The sequence below is a fragment of the Schistocerca cancellata genome, chromosome 8 (assembly GCF_023864275.1).
Source record: "Schistocerca cancellata isolate TAMUIC-IGC-003103 chromosome 8, iqSchCanc2.1, whole genome shotgun sequence".
Taxonomy (NCBI): domain Eukaryota; kingdom Metazoa; phylum Arthropoda; class Insecta; order Orthoptera; family Acrididae; genus Schistocerca; species Schistocerca cancellata.
Genome location: NC_064633.1, coordinates 283136299 through 283159027, shown reverse-complemented (window position 1 = coordinate 283159027; position 22729 = coordinate 283136299). Strand labels below are relative to the sequence as shown.

Sequence of the window (22729 nt, the reverse complement as noted above, 5' to 3'; positions counted from 1 at the left end):
AATGAACTGAAGTAATTATTTATTGTGGTAGAAAAGCTGTATCTTTCCAGTGATGAGTAAATGAATTGTATGTGTTGGTGATAAATTGCACATGATAAGTTTCTGCACGCCATGCTAAGTACAGTGTGACAAATCACTATACATAAACAGTTCAAGATACTGAAACAAGGTTTTCAGTAAGTAACAGTGACCAAAGAGGTGAGTAGTTCTCTGTACAATAAATATTGAGATGTTTTTATCTAGCATAATGTGGAAATATATTAATGCCAGTAGTTACCTTATAAAAGGAAAAGTACAGTGTTAAAATGCTAGTCAATGTTTACAATAAAACTTGTCACAAAAATAGCAGCAATTAAAAATATACAGTTGCTTTTGGCAAGAAGTTTTAGTATACTGTGGGTATGGCTTCATTCTTGCCTGTTATACAGTCATTGAGAAAAGCATTCATACACAGAAAACAAGGTTTGAGTTCCTTGTATTTCCTATCAGTTCCATCGCAAATATTACATGTAATGGTACAAACATTGTTCAATCTACATAAATTTATTTAACAACTGAAAGTTGAATGTCAAATAAACACCAAAACACAGTGCTTTACACCAAAGTTCATAACTGATCAAATATGGTACTACTCATTATCTTTACAGCTGAAAATATTTTATTTGCCATATGAGTTCCCTTCTAATAAATCATCAGCTGCAATCTATTTGGTATGGACTGTGCAAGTTTGTTTGCTATGTATGATGTTAATGTTCTTCCATTTGCACTGCAGTATTGCTTTAAGGTCTTATTTGCATGCTCTTTTGTAATTCACTATATAGATGTTCAATAATATTTACAGGGATTTCTCTCACTTGTGGCACACACAATTGGTGAGTTATAACATCATTTTTAAATTTCAGTATCTAACTTTTCGTTCCCTTTTTACGTGTGCATCGATCCATGGGTCATGGCTGATATTTAGATATGATTATTACTATTTTGTTATCTACTATTTTATTATGTGGTATGCACAATGTCACAGAAATCTACCAAGGAATTTTTGGAGGTGGTAGTAGCACTAAAAAATCTCAGATCATTTGTATTAGCATTACCCATGACATTGGGCAGTCTCAGTCTGACAGCAGTAATGCTAGTCAAAGATGCTTACAAGAAAGCACAAGCATTGATACTGGTAGGCTAAATATTTCATGGTCAACTATGAAAGTTTGTTCTTATGCTTGTTCTATTATACTATGTGCTCACCATTAAAATACTTTGCTTGCTGAAAGCTATTTTTATGTTAGTGTGATATGTGTGAGATACATCATACATTTTTATCAGTAACAATTTCAGTTAGAGACTATGGACATAAAAGTTGTGCCATAGGACTGTCAAAGCATGCAGACTCCCCATTCCCACATGAAAACAAAATGGGCTCTACTTCAAGTATACCTGTTTTTGGAACAAAATTTCACCCATCAGAGAGCATAAGTTTCCATGAAGGAGTGGAAGATCTTGTAAATTGGAGAGGTTTGTGGCTTTTCTATGGCTACATTATGAAGAAAGGAGTGGCAGTGTTTTCTGCTATGTCTGAATTCATTCCATTCACTTAGTGAACAATAAAAGACCACAGAGAGAGACGGCTTTCCTTAAAGAAGGCTTCTGTAACTGGAAAAAAGCTACAGAAAAGTTCAAGATACACAAGAAGAGTCTTTTCCATTGAGAATCTCTCACAATCATTCAGCAACAGGAAAATAGCACACCTGTATTTTCCCAAGTCACTTGACTTCTGCTGACAGGTCAGGAGTAAACTAGAGCCACTTTACTCGTAATTGTCAGTTCACTCAGGTTTCTGGGTCAAATGGGAAATGCACTGTGAGGTCAAGAAATGGTCTCTGGGAACCTCACAACACTTCTTGGTGAGAGGAATAATGATGTGTCAGAACTGAAGATATGGCTGAAACACCGAACACTTGGTTGGCACCAGCTGGTTGGCACCAGTGATACAAAATGAAGTACTGGAAATTATGGCTCACATGATCCAGCAAGAAATTGTGGCAGCAAAAAAAGTTCCCCATTTTACAGAATTATAGCAGATTCAATGATGGATGTGGCTGGCCAGGAGCAGTTCACTCTTTGTGTGCTTATGTTGACCCTGAGCAAAATATTAATTGTACCAAGTTCAGTTAGAGACGAAAGAAAGTCAGTCCTGCAGGGCTAAGTGAAGCGCCTCAAAAAGTTTGAAATTATTTTTTATATAACAAAAGCAACTGAAGTGTTTGGACCATGTGAGAATCTGGCTAGATTCCGGCAGAATCTAAATTTTAGTGCAGCCAGAGTGAAACTATCTGTAGAGGTTCTAAAAGTAGCTCTTGCAAATCTTAGGACTATGGATGCATTTGATATGCTGTTAGAGAAATCCAAAGATTGTTCTAAAAACCTAAATATGAAAGACCCAAATATCTCACATCCAAGAAAAATACCAGCAAAATTGCAACATGCAGAAACACCTTCTGTTCCCAAAGATTTGTCTCCAGAATAAAAGTTTAAGAAAGATTTGTTTGAAATTCTTGATCTCCTTCTGAATGAGATTGATCTACCAAGAGGATGTAAAGGGACCATAACATGTTGAAGAGATACTCACTACATCCTCCCAAGCACATCCTCCATCCACACAACATTTGAAAGAATTGCTAGGAGCACATACAACAAACTCTAACCTAGGCAGACTAAATGCACAGCTGAAAATGCTGTGAACCATTATGACTGGTGGACAACCATGTAATGTATACTCTGATGGAAGAAAACTTATTGCTGAACTGGTAGGAGTCAAGAACTGATTAAGAAAGTTATTCACCTCATCATTCTGATTCTGACAGTTCCAGTATCACCAGCATCCTCTGAGAGATCATTCAGTGCCTTGAGACAACCTAAAACTTGCCTCAGACCAACAATGATTCAGTCAAGACTCACACATCTACTCCTCCTCCATGATCATCAAGACAAGGCTGGAAAAATTAATCTTATGTATGTCATGAAAGAATTTGTTTCCTGAACTGACAAAAGGAAAACTACATTTGGAAACTGTACGTAAATTTTTTTAGTCTATATAAAAAAAAAAAGCCTCCTTTTTCAAACAAATAATGTTTTTCTTTTTTTGTTATGATGTAATGTGCGGTGTTTGTAAAATAGTAATAACAACAAAACGTTTATCTCTCCCCGATAGACATTGCAGTCCACTGCTTTTGATAAATGGTCTGAAAACAAAGTAGGACCACAGTCTTCCCAGATAAATGATGTCTTCTTAAAATTTAAAGCAATGGAATTGTCTTCAAGAGTGCAACCTTTAAAATTGGGTCCATATTAGCATTAATTAGTTGTTTCTCTCTGTAGAAGAACATAGCACTGATTACCGACCGAGCGAGGTGGCGCAGTGGTTAGACACTAGACTCACATTCGGAAGGACAACGGTTCAATCCCGTGTCCGGCCATCCTGATTTAGGTTTTCCGTGATTTCCCTAAAATCACTCCAGGCAAATGCCGGGATGGTTCCTCTGAAAGGGCACGGCCGACTTCCCTCCCCATCCTTTCCTAATCCGATGAGACCGATGACCACGCTGTCTGGTCTCCTTCCCCAAAACAACCAACCAATCAACCAACCACTTATTACCTAACACACTTCCCACACTGTTGGTTTGTATGTATTCTTAACAGTTTTGCTGAAAGACAAAATCAATAAATGACTGTGTTTGCTCCCTCCCCCCCTCCCCCCTCTAAAGAAATATGCCACTTGTAGGGAAGCAGCCTATTCACACGATATAGAATTCATATGCTTTCCATTGTGTGCCAGTCTAGTCCACTCTACCTAACTGTGGCGTCACAAATGTTGCACAATACCTTAAAAGTAAAGTAAATAATCAGAAAAGTTAATAGCATGTCAGGAGTGATGCTAAAATAATAATGTGTTAAGTTTCAGTTTAGTAACTTTAACAGTTTTCGAAATTTGGATGTTTCATGTAAAAATCATCGCTGCAACAGGAAGGAGCTAGAAACTTCAAAATTTATATTTGGTTTCCGTTTTCATTGTAATTTAATGGAAACAGCATGATGGATCTCACAAAGTAATATTTTGTTTGAAATTCATGATTTTCTGTTTTGTGTCCTAAAAGTACGAAAGCAAGATAGATTAAGTAAGTGATTAGATAAAGCTAGGATGTTTAGATTTGGGTATAATGGAGATACGCTATAATAACAAAGGTGTGAGAAGTTTCCAAAAGGTAGCTATATAACTATAGCTGTACTGTCTCTCCAAAGGGCAAGTTCAGATCTGATCTATTGCGTGTAGTGCAACTAAAATAATTCTCTCGCCAAAAGTATTTAACCTAGCCACATCAGCTGATAACACAATTAAATTGAGAGCTTCATTGGACTTCAGCAAATGAAGCAATTAATTATTTAGTAAATTGACATGGTGTTCTGCCAGCGCCAGCGGTTAGTCAGGAAGGCAAATGTAGTTGGCTGCACCTTCGGCGGTCTGCGCCACGACTATATAAATAAGAGCACTGCGAGCTAGAGTCAGGCCCCAGTTCTCTTCTAGATTCATAACTGCGTGCAGTCCGTGTTGGAAGCCGCGCCGCGTCTGTGCGGTTGCAAGGAACAGCCTTGGATGCTGTATTACGTAACTCGGTATGCACGTAACAATGAGTTCGCATTGTGGTAAAGTGTTAATTGTGGAACAACTTTAGTGTTTTATTCTCAGTTTGCGTATGTTGTATTTTCATGTGTGACAGCAGGACAGACCTTCTACCATTACTAGCATGGCATTTGATGAGTATTAACATCAAATTTTGGTGAGCATTCACTTTGAACATTTACATCGATAACGATTATTGAACAGTTTTGTTATCTAGGAATAATAGGATCCACACAATAGACTCTGAACAGCTCTGATAGTGCAATAGCTGATTGTAGCATTGCCTGGGTAAACATTTATCTGGAACTTAACGCATTATCTTTTTCAGAATATAGAGAAAATTGTTATAGTAAACTGCATTTTCTATCCTAAATCCTCAGCATAATGAATGTCAATGATCAATAATTTTATTTCTCCATCAGAGTGGGCACAGTGAACTTTAATTACAGGCATCAAGTTTTTGCTAATCACTTTCTGGTTGCCAACAGTGTAGTTAGAGAGCCTGTGTTGAGAACAGCAACAATAGAAATAATGTTCCTCCCGCCACCACACACACTGCTAGCTGGCAGAACATCTGCCACCAAACTAGACCCACTAACTCTCAGCTGAACTCCAGTGGGCTTTCCACTGTTCTCTACTGTCATTGGACTCTGTGTGGCCTCCTAAAACTCAGCAGGCAGAAGGATACTGAGCAAAACTCTTGTTCTTCCCAGTGGAGCAAAATAGGTTTGGCAAACGTGGTGCCCTCTACCTCTCCACTGTGCCCTCTGTAAGCTGGGTCAGAACTAATGTGTCATCCCACCACATGTGCCTGCTGTGCAGGCAACCTTGCTGGCTCTACTGTAATGCCTTGAGCCTGTGTGCCCCAAAGCTGCAGCATTATACACGGTCTGTGTTCTACTCGTTGAACCACAGGAGCGTGCTGTGTGGTCCTTATTGATTCAACTTGCCATTGCCCTTTCCAATCCTTCTGAACTCCGCAGAGTTTCTTGCTTGCTGCTATGGAATTATCACTTGCAGGGCTTGTGCCCAGGTTTGAATTACACAGTTGCAACTTGTCACAAATGACCACAGAAATTCATTGTTCATTAAAATTGTTTCAATTTGCCTAGACTGGCCAAGTGTGTACTATATGGGCATCATGAAAGCCAGAGTGACAACTTGAACCTACCACATAATACTTTGTAGGGAAAGCTGGTTGCAACCTGAAATTTATAGCAATGAGACTTTTTCGGAAAGTATAAGTGTATATTGAAAGGACATCCAAATGGGAAATGGAGGTGGTACGTGGGAAAATTACAATTTTGTTAGTGGTGGGCATAATAAAACATCCTGTGAAACTTTACCAATTGCCTTCTCTGAAAACTACCAAGAACAGATAGTTAGGAACCCCACTCATGATGAAAAGATATTGGATCTAATGGCAACAAACAGACCTGACCTCTTTGAGGATGTCCACATCGAAACTGGTAGAAATTACTGTGATGTGGTTGTGATAACAATGATTACCAAAAGCAAAAAGGACAACTGAAACAAGTGGAAAGATATACATGTTCAGTGAACTAGATAAAAATCAGTAATGTAGATAGTGAGGAACTTGAAACTTTCAACACAGGTCAGGAGCATGTAGAGGAACTCTGGCTTAAGTTTAAAAGAATAATTGACCACACACTGGATAGAAATGTAGCCAGTAGAACAGTTTATAATGGGAGGGAACTTCCATGGTATATTGTCACTGTAAAAAAACTTCTAAAGAAACAGAGATTACTGCATAATAGGTGCAAAACAAAGTGTAGGGCTATAGGTAGAGAGATACTGTATGAAATGCATTTGGCTGTCAAGAGAACGGTGCAGATGCCATAGCAGAATATTGTCAAATGATCTTTCACAGAACACAAAGAAATTCTGGTCATACGGAAAGGCTGTTAGAAGGATCAAAGTTAGTGTCCAGTCCCTAGCAAATGAGACAGGAATTGTAATTGATGGTAGTAAAGCAAAAGCTGAAATGCGTAACTCCATTTTCAAATGTTCCTTTGCAAAGGAAAATGCAGGAGATTCAATCCTCATACCACTGAAAAGATGCATGAAATAATTAATAATGTCAGTAGTCTTGAAAAACAGTTGAAATCATTAAAAGTGAACAAAGATCCAGGCCCCAATGGAATCCCTATCAGATTCTATAATGAATTTGCAGTTGAGGTAGTCCCTCTTCTCACTATAATCTATCATTGATACCTCAAACAAAAAAACTGTGCCCTGTTCTTGGAAAAAGGCACAGGTCACATCCGTCTGTAACAAGGGCAGTAGAAGTGATTCGCAAAACTACCATCCAGTATCCTTGCCATCCATTTGTTGTAGAATTTTAGAACCTATTCTGACTCAAACATAATGAGGTATCTTGAACAGAATGACCTCCTCAATGCCAGCCAGCATGGTTTTTGAAAACATCGATCATGTGAAATGCAACTCACACTTTTCTCACGTGACATACTGAAGGCTTTGAATCAAGGCAACCTGTAGATACAGTGTTTCTTAATTTCCTAAAAGCATTTGACTGAGTACAGCATGTTATCTTAGATGGAGAGCCATTGTCAAATATGGAAGTAACTTCAAGTATTTTGGGACCCTTACTGTTCATGTTGTAAATTAATTACCTTGAAAACAATATTAATGGTAAAATCATGGTTTTTGCAGACGACACAATTATCTATAATGAAGTACTACCTGAGAGAAGCTGCATAAATATTCATTTAGATCGTGATAAGATTTCAACATGGTGCAGAGATTGGAAACTTACTGTAAATATTCAGAAATGTAAAATTGCGCAGTTCACAAGACAAAAAAATGTAGTATCCTATGACTACATCATCATGAGCTACTGTTGGAATTGGCCAACTCATACAAATACCTGGATATACACTTTATAGAGATATGGAATTGAATGATAACATAGTTTCATTCATGGGTTAAGCATGTAGTAGAGTTTGGTTTATTGGTAGAATACTGGGGAAGTGCAATCAGTCTACAAAAGAGATTGCTTAAAAATCACTCATGCAATCCACCTTAGAATGCTGCTGAAGTGTGTGGGATCCATACCAGATAGGACTAACAGGGGATATTGGACGTATGCAATGGATGGCAGCACGAATAGTCACAAGTTTGTGTAATCCATGGGACAGTGTCACAGAGATACTGAAGGAACTGAAATGGCAGACTCTTGAAGACAGGCATAAACTATCTCAAGAAAGTCTATTAACGAAGTTTTAAAAAGCCAGCTTTACATGATTACTTCAGGGATATACTACAACAATCCCCTACATACCGCTCACACAAGGATCTTGAGGATAAGATTGGAATTATTACTGAATTCACAGAGGCATTCAAACAATCATTCTTCCTGCACTCCATACATGAATGGAACAGAAAGAAACCCTCATAATCGGTACAATGGGATGCACCCTCTGCCATGCACCTCACAGTAGTTTGCAGAATATAGATGTAGATGTTCTTCTTCTACAGTTTATGACCTCAGCACATAGTACTTATGATCCTAAGGGTGTTGTAAGAACACAGTAAATTCTCATTACTGATAAGTAATTTACTGAAAACTTTGGATTGAACTATCATAGTATAAATGTCAAGATACAGTCAAATTAGCAATCAAGAGTCACTGTGAATGGCATGAAAAACTATCCAATATTGTCTGTAATTGTACAAACATTTGTGGCATCTGCACTTGAACTGGTGTGTGTGCCAAAGCTTAATTTTGTTGTTGTGCATCGGTGATGATTGAGAGACAGTCAGTCAGTCTATGAGGGGGACCTGTGGTGGTCTAGATTTTGTACGGGAGTGTTATGATGTGCCTTGGACTGACATTGTCTTAATTGTCTTGCATGGAGGAAGCTACTTATTTGCATGGATTGTTAATAACTGCAGAACTGTTGATAATGCTGTGAGAGAGTCATCTGACAGTTTGCCAACATAAACCTGGCATTTTACATTGTTGTTATATGCAGTTGAATCTTCCTGTTTCCATCCATAATTTTGCAGAAAAAGAGCAAGAGTGTTCAGTGCATACCAAAATAATGAATCTATTGCTAAAAAGTAAATTTTAATGAACAGTTTCATTACAGACAAACAAGTAACAAGATTGTTTTACAAGAAAATGCTCATCCAGGAAAGGTGGCTAAAAGTAATAGTAATTTTGTGTGAAGTCAGTTCAGATTGCTTTGATAAAGACATCAGTGATTATTTAGTAACTGTGAAATTTTAACTGCTGAAAGTTGAGAATATATTTTTTACAAATTTTGCAAAATGGTGAATATAAATACTGAGTAGACACTCTCATGTTACAATGACTGACACTAAAATTCATTTTAAGGAGCCACAGTTTTCATTGTATGTAAAGATATTCAATTTGTATCTGAAGACCACCCTCATTGATTCGTAACTCTTCATTGCCCTGTCCTTATAAATATTGGGGTTTTGTATTTTTGTGCAAGGGTAATGATCATGTTGTGTGTGTATGCTGTTGTGTAACAGTGCCACTTTATATCCTATGCAATATTATGTAAGCAGGTCTGACATATTTCATTGAAAATCAAATTTTCATGAATCCCACTCAGTTACTCTTCTGCTTCCTTTCTCCAAATCTCTGATATCTTGGAGCATTTTGACTTCTTTTTGCTTCTTAAATTTAAATCCATACTGAAAGAAATGCAATTCAACACCAATGAAGATATGAACCACCATTCCACACATCCCAGAATGGGTTAAGGGCTGAACTGGGAATTGGTGTGGGAGTCAGAAAGTGTGAACATGAGGGGAAGGGCAATACTTCACATACATCTTTATAGATTTAGTTATGGGATGAAAAATTTTTTGAAAAGCCAGTACAGCAAAGTCCTGAACAGACGTTTCCATGTGTTCATATTAATGGTTCAAGTGTTAATTTTTAAAGATAACTTTATTTTCAAATTTTCAATGTTCTTATGTACAATTTCTGCTATGGGTATGTCTGTGACATTGTGTTTAAAACTTGAATGTGAAATACAAAATCTGTTAAGTTCATAGCTAAAAGTCTGCATCTTCCATCTACAAAACTTTGTGATTTAAGCTGACTGATTGAACAATTTATTTTTTAACTCCATGTTCTTAAACTTTAAGTGTTAAATGGTGAAAAGAAACAATGTTAGGGCATTTTAAAAACTACAAATATATTTCTCAACAGATTCACACTATCAAAAGTAGATAGCAAAGAAATACAGAATTCTTTTCTGGTAAATTATGATTTATCACAAATGTCCACAGTTTTTTTAAGCAATCACAGACTTTTTTTGTTATTCATATTTCATGATGTCTGTTTTCTCAAAGCAGTACATAATTTAGAAAAGTAATGAAAAATGTTTTTCTGCGAGAGAAGTTAGGTATACAATATTTTTTGTGTGTTTTCACACTGTAACGGTATTAAAATATCAATACATCTCTGTGCTCCTAGGAGATTTATCACATAAAAATATAAAATATTTACATCCTCTTCAGTATATAGTTACAATGGGGAACAGTAAATGGTATATCCTTATATGTCTAACATTAATTCATTCTGTTAGAGACCTAAGATGCTTATCAATTGTTAATTAGGTTTTTAGTGATCAACAGTGTACTCGGGGTTTGCACTGTTATCACTTTAGTGCCTCTTTTCAACACTCCATATATTACTTATTGTTTAGAAATAAATGATCTCTGCATTTATTTCCAAATGTATAATAACATGGGTGGGAAAAGTCAAACACATTTCACTTTTGCATATAACAGTTCTTTTGTTTTAAGCCTTTGAATGTCAAAGGATTTGTAAAGGGGAAGAACTGTAAATGCAGAAGTTTTTAGTACTCCAGCCATACTCAAAATCCATGTGAATCAATGTTCATAGCATACACGCAGCACTGGATGTTACTAAATGCAAGTTCTTATGACTGTGGTGATACTCAAATGTTTCAACATTTGGTGAAGAAAGACTAATGTAACATCACATGCTCTAATTCAGTGCTCCTTAAGGGCTCAACTTTTATGACTCCTTGTAATCTGTAATGTTCCACTCAAATAATTTCCATGAAAGAGTCGGTCAGGGCATTACATCTTTCCTGAATAGTGAGAATCCATATGGGAGGGAGGGCCACGGTGTTGTGGGTGTGACAGAGTTGCAGCCTTCTGGGAGAACCGTGAACCTGGCCGGGAATGCACAATTGCATAGTGGTCACTGTTTGTTGACATTGATCTTGTTGAATTCATGGTTGAACCTCCTGAGGTGTATCCTTGTTTGCCACCATTGAGAGAGTACCTGCAAAAGTTAAAAGTTCTTTTTAATATGATCAGCTCTACAATATGTTATTCTATAAGCTTATGTACATGCGAATTTTTATATACAGAACTGGAAAATAGATAGTGACTAAAAGGCAAACGTCATTTCTCTCACATACATCCTAACTACTTAGCATTTTGTGTAGTAGTGGCCTTTCATCATGGCCATGGTGGATTCCTTTTCCAATCATCATCTAACAGAGCTAATTCTTTGACATAACACATAGGATATTAACTTTGAAAAAAGAAAATAAGTGGCATCAATCTAATATAGCAACAAAAATGTGAAGAACAAATTTTAAAAAAGATAATCATCCATTTAATAACTATAACATTCATTTCAGACTAAATGTACCTACACAAAGGTGTTTTTAAGCTGGATTTGTTTCTCTTTAGATTTGTGTGCAAAAGAAAGGAAATGTATTGATACCAGATGTTCATATCACTGATCAGTGTAAAGGCTCATTCATTTATCCTTGTTCTAAAAATATGACTGAGATCTTCATCAACTAGAAGATGTTACTCTAAGCCTTGTACATGTACTTACTCATCAGCACTCCAATCCTTGTAGAACAATGGCCTCTTTTGTCATCTGTCTCCATTCTTCTCTGTTCATTACTTTCCTTCTCCATTGCTTTGAGGTCCTCTTTTACCTTTCCCTTGGTCTTTCTCATCTCCTTCTCTCTTCAGGTTTCCCTATAAAACCTTTTTCAGAATTTTGAGTTTCTGGGATTTTCTGTTCATGACCAGCTTATTTCATTATTCCTTGCTTGATTTTTCGCTGTGGTATTCATCTGTCCAAAAAGTGTCTGTAGTTCTGTGTCTGTCCTTATTCTCCACCTTTCTTGCTTTCTCACTGCCCCACATATCTTTCTCAAATTCACCCTTTCCCATCTCAAGAACCAACCTCCTTCATTTGTAGACATCACACAGCCTTTCAATCCATACATCTTCTAAGATATTAACATAGTCAAATATATTTTGATTTCTGTATTCCTACTAACATTCCTGGACTTCACTGTATTCTGCAAAGAATAATGGTATCTGTTTCTGCTTGCTAGCCTTTCCTGAATTTTTATTGCTGTCCTGTTATCTTCTGTCATTATCAAACCTAGGCATTTAAACTTTTGCTTCCTTTGATATTCTTTCCCATTTCTTTTTATTAAAATGTCTCCTCTATCCTTACTAGGATCTCCCATCATCATGTTCTTTGTTTTGCTTATATTCACTTCAAGTCCTAACTTCTACAACACACACTCTAGTGCAGCATAACTAGTCTTCAAAGCTCTGACATTCCTTGCAGTTAATGCCACATCATCAGCTTATGTGACCACCTGGACCTGCCAGCTAAAACTGTTCTCCCTAGGATTGTTGTCATTTGCTGAATTACGTTCCCCAGTGTTCAACTCAAAAGTAGTCATAGTCACAGTCCCCTCTTTACAGGGAACTCTCATGACAGCTATCAGCAGACTGTTGTTTTCATTGTAATTTCGATCAGCCTCACTAATTTTAGCATGATTCTAAGCTCTTTCATAATTTGGAGAATATTTTTCCTGTCTAGACTAATGTATGCTTGTTTAAAATCAATATTCAGCTCATGCAGTTTGTTGTCATCTTCATAAAATTTCTCTAGCACTTCCAGAATGAGATTTTCACTCTGCAGTGGAGTGTGCACTGATATGAAACGTCCTGGCAGATTAAAACCGTGTGCCGGACTGAGACTTCTTCATTCAATATTTACTTTTTGCTACTTTCCTAATTTCCATCAAGTAACTCAATAAAATACTCTTGCCACCTCTTCAAAGCTTTACTTTGATCTCCAATTAGGTTTCCATCTTCATCCTTATTGAACTCTGCTCTTGGTTGTTGTCCTCTCTTCAGTTCTCTAGATCTTTCCTAGAACTGTTGTATCTCATGACTGTCCCTCATTTCATCCAATTGCTCCATCTTCCTCCTTCCATGCTGCCTTTTCTTCACCCTACATGATCCACTCTTTTCTTCTCTATGTTGTCGTCCACTGCAAATCTTGCTTTCCTTTGCAGCATTCTTTGCATGCTTCATTTCTCTCTCGGATTGCCAGTGAGCACTCCTTGTCAAACTTGCTCTTTTGTATTCTTCTCTCTGCAATAACCAATCTGCAGCTACACTGATAGCTGTTTTCAGTATCTCCCATTTAGTCTCCACATCCCCTTCCTTTCCTGTGTTCTTTCAATTCTTGAGAATTCATCTAATGCCTTCTCACATTTCATTAACTTGGTGACTTTCCATATCGTGTTTCACTTTTGTGCTACTCTTTGTTTCTTGCTGTGTCCATGTTGTGTCTATATCTCATCCACACTAAGTAATTGTCTGTGTCTGTCTATCTCACTACTGCTACTAACTTCTATAAGATGTGATGTGTGCTGTTTATCTATAAATTACATGGTCCATTTATACATCTAGTGTTGTAAAAGAAGAAAGGTTAGGGTTTAACATCATGTCAGTGATATGCGGATATTAGGGACAGGCACAAACTCAGAGTATGCAAGACTGGGGAAATAAATTAGCCATTCCTCATTCAACGGAATTACTTGTCATCCCTGCATTGCATTAAACTGTTAAGCAAATGACAAAAACATAAATCCCAGTGACCAGACACATATGTGATCCTCACTCTGTTTGAATGAGAGTCCAAAGCTATAACCTGGGCCATGTTAAATATCTACAAAAATGTGAGCAGTTTCTTTCAGTTATATTACTGTTGAATTTTCCAAGAATGTAGCTCAGGCAAGGCTTTAAGTAGGCACTTATGTACCTTCCCCAACCCCCATCTCAGTCATCATTACAGACTTACCTTGATCCATACTGTGATCCATGCCAACTGCGGTATGGATCGTACTCTTCTATGATACTTGGTTCTTTCTCAATAACTTCAGTTCGAGCACAGCTGCAGGTCATGGCAGAGCAAAGGAAGACGTTGATAATCAACATTATTAGAAACATTATTCCAAATGCTATACAGAGATACAGCAGCCAAGGAGGATTTATTGAATTGTCACAAATACTCTCCAGTTCTGAAAAAAAAGAAAGAAATGAGTTACTTTTCTGGCTATTTCAAATTACAGCACAACACTCTACAATTATAGGAATGACATATTATAGGTATCTATTCCAGACATAAAGGATCTCATATGATTTGCATATATGTTAATGTGAATTGTTAAGGAAGTTTGGTATAGTGTTAAAAAATATGCATCAAAATTGAAATTACCTAAATAAATTGGGTAGGTAAATGTAAATGTTGTGCGACTAGGGCCTGCCGTCGTGTAGACCATTCGCCGCGTGCAAGTCTTTCGATTTGACGCCACTTCAGTGACTTGCGTGTTGATGGGGATGAAATGATGATAATTAGGACAACACAACACCCAGTCCCTGAGTGGAGAAAATCTAAGACCAGTTTGGAATCGAACCCAGGCCTTTAGGATTGACATTCTGTCACACTGACCACTCAGCTACCGAGGGGCAGACAATTGGGTAGGTATAAAGCACATAGTCTTGTAATGGCACACAGACTGAACTCCTAATTATTGTGAGGCATCATTATCCCCACTGTTGGTTACAAATCTTTCAGCAACAGTTTATTACCAAAGCAGCATACGTCTATGGAAATGATATTTTTTTGTGCTGTTAACTGACATCCCAAAGTAAACTTTATTTTCCATCTGCAGTTATCATCACAACTGTAACTGGAGCTCTATGGACAACACAGAATATGCCATAAATATGCAGGAAAGCTATGGCAGAATGTAAATAATTTAGGAGTAAAGGAAAGTATTCCATTCCTTAGCTAAAACCCAGTATCACACTCTGTTCCTAAAGTGCTGGCTAGGCCGACTTGGCCTCCCCATTCTTCCCCAGTTGTCTAACTCCTTCTAGAAGTATTGCCATAGTAATGCCATACCAGAGGTCCAAATAAGTTCCCAACCCTACTGAAATCCGTAGGCCCATCCCAGAACCTCTCCCTTGAGTCCATCTCCACTCTTATCCTAACAATATCCTGTACATCCATCTTCTAAATGTTTCCCAAAATCCACAAAGCCACCAATCCTGGATGACCCATTGCTGTTGTTTGTTGTGCTCCTACTGAAAGAATTTCAGCTCCTGTTGACAAATGCCTCCAATCTATTGCCCGAAACGTAGCCTCTCACATCAAAGAGACTAACCACTTCCTTTACCAACTTCCCATCATCCCCACCCATTTACCTCCACGATCCCTTTTCATCACTGTTGACACCACATTCTTATACGCCGACATCTCTCAACCACAGCTTTGCCCCTGTTGAAAACTATCTTTCCTGACATTCATTGGATTCCAAAACCATTAACTCATTCCCCACACATCTCACTAACTATATCCTGACAGATACTCCTCATTTGATTTGAAAGTATACAAAACCTTCCTAGCCTCCCAAACCCCAGACCCCCTGCCTGGTTCAGTTCCATTGCTGAGATCTTTATGATATGGATTCAGTGTATAGACATCCTATCCTCATTGCTCCACAACCTCAACACCTTCTCTCCCATCCACTTCAGCTGGTCCTCCTCAACCCAATGTGCCACCTTCACGGACATTAAGCTCCACCTCTACATCTAAATCTACATTTATACTCCGCAAGCCACCCAACGGTGTGTAGCAGAGGGCACCTTAAGTGCCACTGTCATTACCTCCCTTTCCTGTTCCAGTCGCGTATGGTTCACAGGAAGAACGACTGCCGGAAAGCCTTCGTGCATGCTTGAATCTCTCTAATATTACATTCGTGATCTCCTCGGGAGGTAAAAATAGGGGGAAGCAATATATTCAATACCTCCTCCAGAAACGCACCCTCTCAAAAGCTGGACAGCAAGCTACACCACAATGCAGAGCGCCTCTCTTGCGGAGTCCGCCACTTGAGTTTGCTAAACATCTCCATAACGCTATCACGCTTGGCAAATAACCCTGTGACAAAATGTGCTGCTCTTCTTTAGATCTTCTTTATCTCCTCCATCAACCCGATCTGGTACGGATCCCACACTAATGAGCAACACTCAAGTATAGGTCAAACGGGTGTTTTGTAAGCCACCTCCTTTGTTGATGGACTACATTTTCTAAGGACTCTCCCAATGAATCTCAACCTGGCACCTGCCTTACCAACAATTAATTTTATATAATCATTCAACTTCAAATCGTTCTGTACGCATACTCCCAGATATTTTACGGAAGTAACTGCTACCAGTGTTTGTTCCGCTATCATATAATCGTACAATAAAGGATCCTTCTTTCTATGTATTCGCAATACATTACATTTGTCTATGTTAAGCGTCAGTTGCCACTCCCTGCATCAAGTGCCTATCCGCTCCAGATCTTCCTACATTTCGCTGCAATTTTCTAATGCTGCAACTTCTCTGTATACTACAGCATCATCCGCAAAAAGCCACATGGAACTTACGACACTATCTATTAGGTCATTTATATATATTGTGAAAAGCAATGGTCCCATAACACTCCCCTGTGGCACACCACAGGTTACTTTAACGTCTGTAGACATTTATCCATTGAGAACAACATGCTGTGTTCTGTTTGCTAAAAACTCTTCAATCCAGCCACACAGCTGGTCTGATATTCCATAGGCTCTTACTTTGTTTATCAGGCAATAGTGGGGAACTGTATCGAATGCCTTCCGCAAGTCAAGGAAAATGGCATCTACCTGGGAGCCTGTATCTAATATTTTCTGGATCTCATGAACAAATAAAGCAAGTTGGGTCTCACACGATCGCTGTTTCCATGTTTCCATGTTGATTCCTACAGAGTAGATTCTGGGTTTCCAGAAATGACATGATACAGGAGCAAAAAACATGTTCTAAAATTCTAGAACAGATCGATGTCAGAGATACAGGCCTACAGTTTTGCGTATGTCCTCAATGACCCTTCTTGAAAACTGGAACTACCTGTGCTCTTTTCCAATCATTTGGAACCTTCCATTCCTCTAGAGACTTGTGGTACACAGCTGTTAGAAGGAGGGGAAGTTCTTTTGTGTACTCTGTGTACAATCGAACTGGTATCCTGTCAGGTCCAGTGGACTTTCCCCTGTTGAGTGATTTCAGTTGCTTTTCTATTCCTTGGACACTTATTTCAATGTCAGCCATTTTTTCATTCGTGCAAGGATTTAGAGAAGGAACTGCAGTGCGGTCTTCCTCTGTGAAACAGCTTTGGAAAAAGGTGTTTAGTATTTCAGCTTTATGTGTGTCATCCTCTGTTTCAATGACATTATCATCCCAGAGTGTCTGGATATACTGTTTCGATCCACTTACTGATTTAACGTAAGAACAGAACTTCCTAGGATTTTCTGTCAAGTCGGTACATAGAATTTTACTTTCGAATTCACTGAACACTTCATGCATAGTCCTCCCTACGCTAACTTTGACATCGTTTAGCTTCTGTTTGTCTGAGAGGTTTTGGCTGCATTTAAATTTGCAGTAAAGCTCTCTTTGCTTTCGCAGTAGTCTCCTAACTTTGTTGTTGAACCACGGTGGGTTTTTCCCATCCCTCACAGTTTTACTCGTCACGTACCTGTCTAAAATGCATTTTATGATTGCCTTGAACTTTTTCCATAAACACTCAACATTGTCAGTGTCAGAACAGAAATTTTCATTTTGATCTGTTAGGTAGTCTGAAATCTGTTTCTATTACTCTTGCTAAACAGATAAACCTTCCTCCCTTTTTTTATATTCCTACTTACTTCCATATTCAGGGATGCTGCAATGGCTTTATGATCACTGATTCCCTGTTCTGTGATTACAGAGTTGGAAAGTTTGGGTCTGTTTGTTGTCAGTAGGTCCAAGATGTTATCTCCACTAGTCGGTTCTCTGTTTAATTGCTTGGGGTAATTTTCAGATAGTGCACTCAGTATAATGTCACTCGATGCTCTGTCCCTACCACCCGTCCTAAACATCTGAGTGTCCCAGTCTATATCTGGTAAATTGAAATCTCCACCTAAGACTATAACATGCTGAGGAAATTTATGTGAAATGTATTCCAGATTTTCTCTCAGTTGTTCTGCCACTAATGCTGCTGAGTCAGGAGGTCGGTAAAAGGAGCCAATTATTAACCTAGCTCAGTTGTTGAGTGTAGCCTCCATCCATAATAATTCACAGGAACTATCCACTTCTATTTCACTACAGGATAAACTAACAGCGACAAACATGCCACCACTGGTTGCATGCAATCTATCCTTTCTAAACACCATCTGTGCCCTGTAAAAATTTTGGCAGAATTTATCTCTGGCTTCAGCCAGCTTTCCATACCTACAACAATTTTAGCTTTGGTGCTTTCTATCAGCGCTTGAAGTTCCAGTACTTTGCCAATGCAGCTTCGACAGTTTACAATTACAATACCGATTGCTGCTTGGTAACCGCATGTCCTGACTTTGCCCCACACCCTTTGAGGCTGCTGCCCTTTCTGTACTTGCCCGAGGCCATCTAACCTAAAAAACTGTCCAGTCCACACGACACAACCCCTGCTACCCGTGTAGCTGCCTGCTGTGTGTAGTGGACTCATGACCTATCTAGGGGTACCCGAAACCCCACCACCCACCACACTTCTGTCAGTATTAAACCACTTATCATCAGCGGTACCTAAATTTGGACAGGTGTCATCACTTACACAAAAAAATCCCTATCATACAGTGTGGCCCCTCATGGGCAGCATATCTGCACTGACAAGAACTACCTTGCACAGTATGCTGAAGGTCTCACAAGGGACCTCACAGGCAGTCTACCAACTACACAGTTTTTTACTGTATCTCAATGTGACTGTATCTTTAACTTCACTAATCCTCTCCTGTGTAAGTATAAGTTGAAACTGAAACTTTTATGAAGACTCAGAGACACTTTTTGATGGCAACCTTAGAGAGCAAAGTGCTTTTGATATTTTCATTTATGGTCTCAGTATATAAAATCATTTTGAAGTTTTATAATGCATTGATCATAATCTAGTAAGCTTGTGAACTGTAAAGGGGAGCCTAAGTGTAAGTGTAACTTTTCCTCATAATTTAACTTGTGGTATTATTTAGTTACAAGAATGCTTAACAGTTAAATGAAAAAATATCAAGTTATGATAACATTAAAATAGACAAAAAGAAGGAAAATGTTATCCATTTGGCTTCATCAATTACTGATGTAGCTATGTTTACTACAACAAATAATTAAACTGCAACCATGATTGAGGGTCAATATCTAATGAAACAATACCATAGATATAACTGGATAGCTTTCATTAGAACTCTAGCTACTGGGTTATATCTATGTCCATTACTGTTTGATAGTAATGAATAAGTGTCTACAACACGTACGGGGAGCGTCTCCGGCATCCAGTACAAAGACACTGGTACTAGCCATCAAGACACCATCCTCAGGAGCTGCTTCTGTATAGATATCCTTTGTCACAGTTCTTGCGAGTGGTTCCAGATCATCTGGACATGCTGGTTCAGAACATGTACCAGCTGTAACATAATAATTACAATGTGAAAATTTATTTGATAATTATATTTCGAATGCAATAAAAGTATCTATTGTCTAATTTACAGGAGTATCTAAATCAACATCAAGAGGCATAACAATAAGTTTACAAAAGTAGTTAAGCCATATGTTTTATGAATGAAGACTCCTACAGGATTTTATTTTATCTTAGCTCTTTTTCAGAAAATCAAGAGAATAGTAGAACATTTGCAGTCAGTCATAATTTTACTTATTCATACATAGTTATGTTATTCTTTTAATGTAACCATTTACTCTTCCACATCTGCAAATTTTCTCCTTTATGATGAATCAGTAGAACACAATGGATGAATTAATTAAATAAACAAAAATGCTTGCAGGTACACGTGTGCAATATTACATCTCTAAAATCTCTTAAAAACTGTCTTATGACAGTGGTAATGACAATTAAAAAGAAACAAATTTGTATTATTGGCAACCACTTGTTATAAAGGAGAAAATGCACAGTGAACTGACTGACAAAATTCCAAGAGTTTTGAAGATGTCTCTGCAAGATATTGATTTTGTACTTTACACAGTACTTTCAGTGCTCACTTCTGCTAAATGGATACTTAACTTAATTCTGCTAAATTATCTCAGAACATAATTACATAAGCAACAGGAATTGAAAATAAGCAACATGAGGCAGCACATTAGACTTCAACACAGTTACAGATACTTTTAAGTGTAAAAATGCAGAACTGACCAAAATTTACTTTTTTATGTGTTGAATCTATTTTAAATCGCTAGCCAGTTGGACTGCAAGGAATTTTACACATTTTTTCATTCAATGTATACCACTGATGTCTATCTGAAGTATCAGCAAGTTGTTTATATTTTTTAAAAGACACCATATTCGCCATTGACTGTTGACTATGATATATTTCAAGAAGTTCTACATGACTGTGAATCCCATCCATGAAAAGTAAATCATTTTTATTTGTCTGAAATGACATAATATAGGACTTTGTGACATTAATATTCAGAACAGTAGCTGCGAAACAGCTGCAGTCCTCTTTATCTATCAAAACAGCTGTAGTCCTCTTTAGCTATCATCTGTGCCAAGTCTGACGCAGCTGCATGATCAGCAAACATGACATGTTCTGAATGACACTTTCAAATCCCTGAAACCTAATTTACATAAATTAGGAACAGGACAAGAAAGAGTACCATACTTTGTGGGAATATTTTATGTGCCCTGATTTCAAGTTTAGTTTCTTAGCTATGACACATTTAGTTAGTGTGAGCCATTGCTTTCTGTTGCAGATTCCTTCCATGCAAGAGGGTTAGGATTAATCCTGTAATATACACTGTTTTCCCAAGTACAATTTAGTAGGCCATACAGACAAAGGCTTTGGTGAGGTGACAGAACATACCAACAGAATAGTTGTTGATTAATTATTTTCCTCTTAGAACAGCATTTGCTGTCATGATTGTTCATGGTGAAAGTTAAAACTGTGGTCCAGACAGGAATTCAATCTTGGGTCCTTGGCCTTTGTGGACAGTGCATTATCATTATATTATTCTAGCATGACTTCCCACAATTCCTGCAGGAGTCATGGGCTTGCCCACTTTCTTTTTAAAATCTGCAGAGACTCCCACAACGCTGTGGGGCCAGGACTTCCAAGAGAAAGAACAGCAGTCTGTTTGGCTTATCCACAGCTTCAGGATTGGAATTGAGGATCTTTTTTCACTCTAGGCAAAGTAATTGTTGTTTTGTTCTGAAGGGTTTCTTTGTAGTGTATCATTTGCAAAAGCCAATTTGAGTGATGGTTAAAAGGTTTGGCTGTTAAAAATGCCTCACTATTCTAACAAAGGCTAGTTTCTGAAAACAGAGAAATAAAACAGCAATCAACAAACTAATCTCTGCTGAGAACAATACAATTTGTAGCTAAAAAAGTGTCACATTTGCAAAATACTTTCCAATAGTCTATGTCTTTCTCACTAAGTATTGCTCTGGTACAAATATATAGAAGATTGTGTGTCTGTTATGACCCAAAAGTTACTCAGAACTCACCTTACTGTAATCACAATCTGTGACCACTATTGCAATTGACATCTTACAGTCTTTAATAAGTTAGTAGGACAGTTACATGCTGATGTTGTTCAGTCTACACATATTGTTACTAGTGCTACTGTCTAACCATCTGTTTCAAGCAGGACTACCCTCCAATACAAGTATTAATAAAGGTGCCAAAATTGGTGCTTAACACAATAAATATGAACACCTACACTGGTCTTCTTCTGGACCTGATACCAGTATCATCAAAAACATGGTTTATGACAAAACAGACAGGGTCAGGAAACTGATCAGAATCCATACAAAGAGCCCAAGATGACCTTAGGAGTCTTATCACTTTTGGCAGTGAGAAAGTGAAACAAAACTAATAATTTAGTGTTCTTTTCATTGGTCCCCTTCCTAAGGGATGCACCTGGTCACTCAGTTTGAGTGCTGTTGGATGGGCTTTGATCAAAATTTGTATTATGAATTTTTGCCTTGTTTCACAAAACTTTATTATTTTGTATAAAAATAATAAAGTTTTGTGATACAAGGCAAAAAGGTTATCATTTAGTTTATATAAAATACAATGTTTCCCAAACCCTCCCCCCCCCCCCCCCCCCCCCTCTGGTGGACCTATTAAAATGACCAAAAATGTCTTTTCATTCTAGTGATGTACATTAATGTGGTAACTTGTAAATTTCACACAGGGTGGACTTTGAACTGTTGATTGACACACTATGCTATGGTTTGTAACAGTAGGCTCACAGTTCTGTCCTTGATCACAACTATCTACAGGTATGCCTTTTTCACATTTACGAGTCTTGGAATAAAGTGGTGCAGATTTTCTTTTACATTTATCAAGAAGAGTAGCTCCTTTGGATCACATACTCTGATACAAACACTGTAAATAGATTTTTGGAGAGATATATACACATTATAAGTATTAGGATCCTACTTTTTTCTCATGTTGTGCATGTGCTACATACCTTTGCAGACGGCAATGTCACATTGCAAATTGACCTGTGTGCTGTCTGGGAACCTGAACATGGAGTAAATGGTGGCCTCTGCCCATCCTTCCTTTTGGTTGTACTTGAGTGGCGATATCACCTGACGTGACACAGGACACCTGCAGAAAAAGATTACAA

The 22729-nt window shown here is 37.9% G+C and overlaps 1 protein-coding gene across 1 annotated transcript in view; it reads right to left on the bottom strand.

Annotated features, from left to right (window-relative positions):
- Positions 1–9622: 9622 nt before the first annotated feature.
- The window catches only part of LOC126094700 (uncharacterized), a 477763-nt gene continuing 464656 nt past the window's right edge, over positions 9623–22729 (bottom strand). Inside the window, exons 6-9 of the mRNA XM_049909228.1 lie at positions 22571–22710; positions 19399–19548; positions 13866–14085; positions 9623–11012 (exon numbers count right to left, since the gene is read on the bottom strand). Of these exons, the coding sequence (XP_049765185.1) occupies positions 10805–11012; positions 13866–14085; positions 19399–19548; positions 22571–22710 (718 nt within the window). The 3' untranslated portion in view covers positions 9623–10804. The remainder of the gene's footprint in view (positions 11013–13865; positions 14086–19398; positions 19549–22570; positions 22711–22729) is intronic.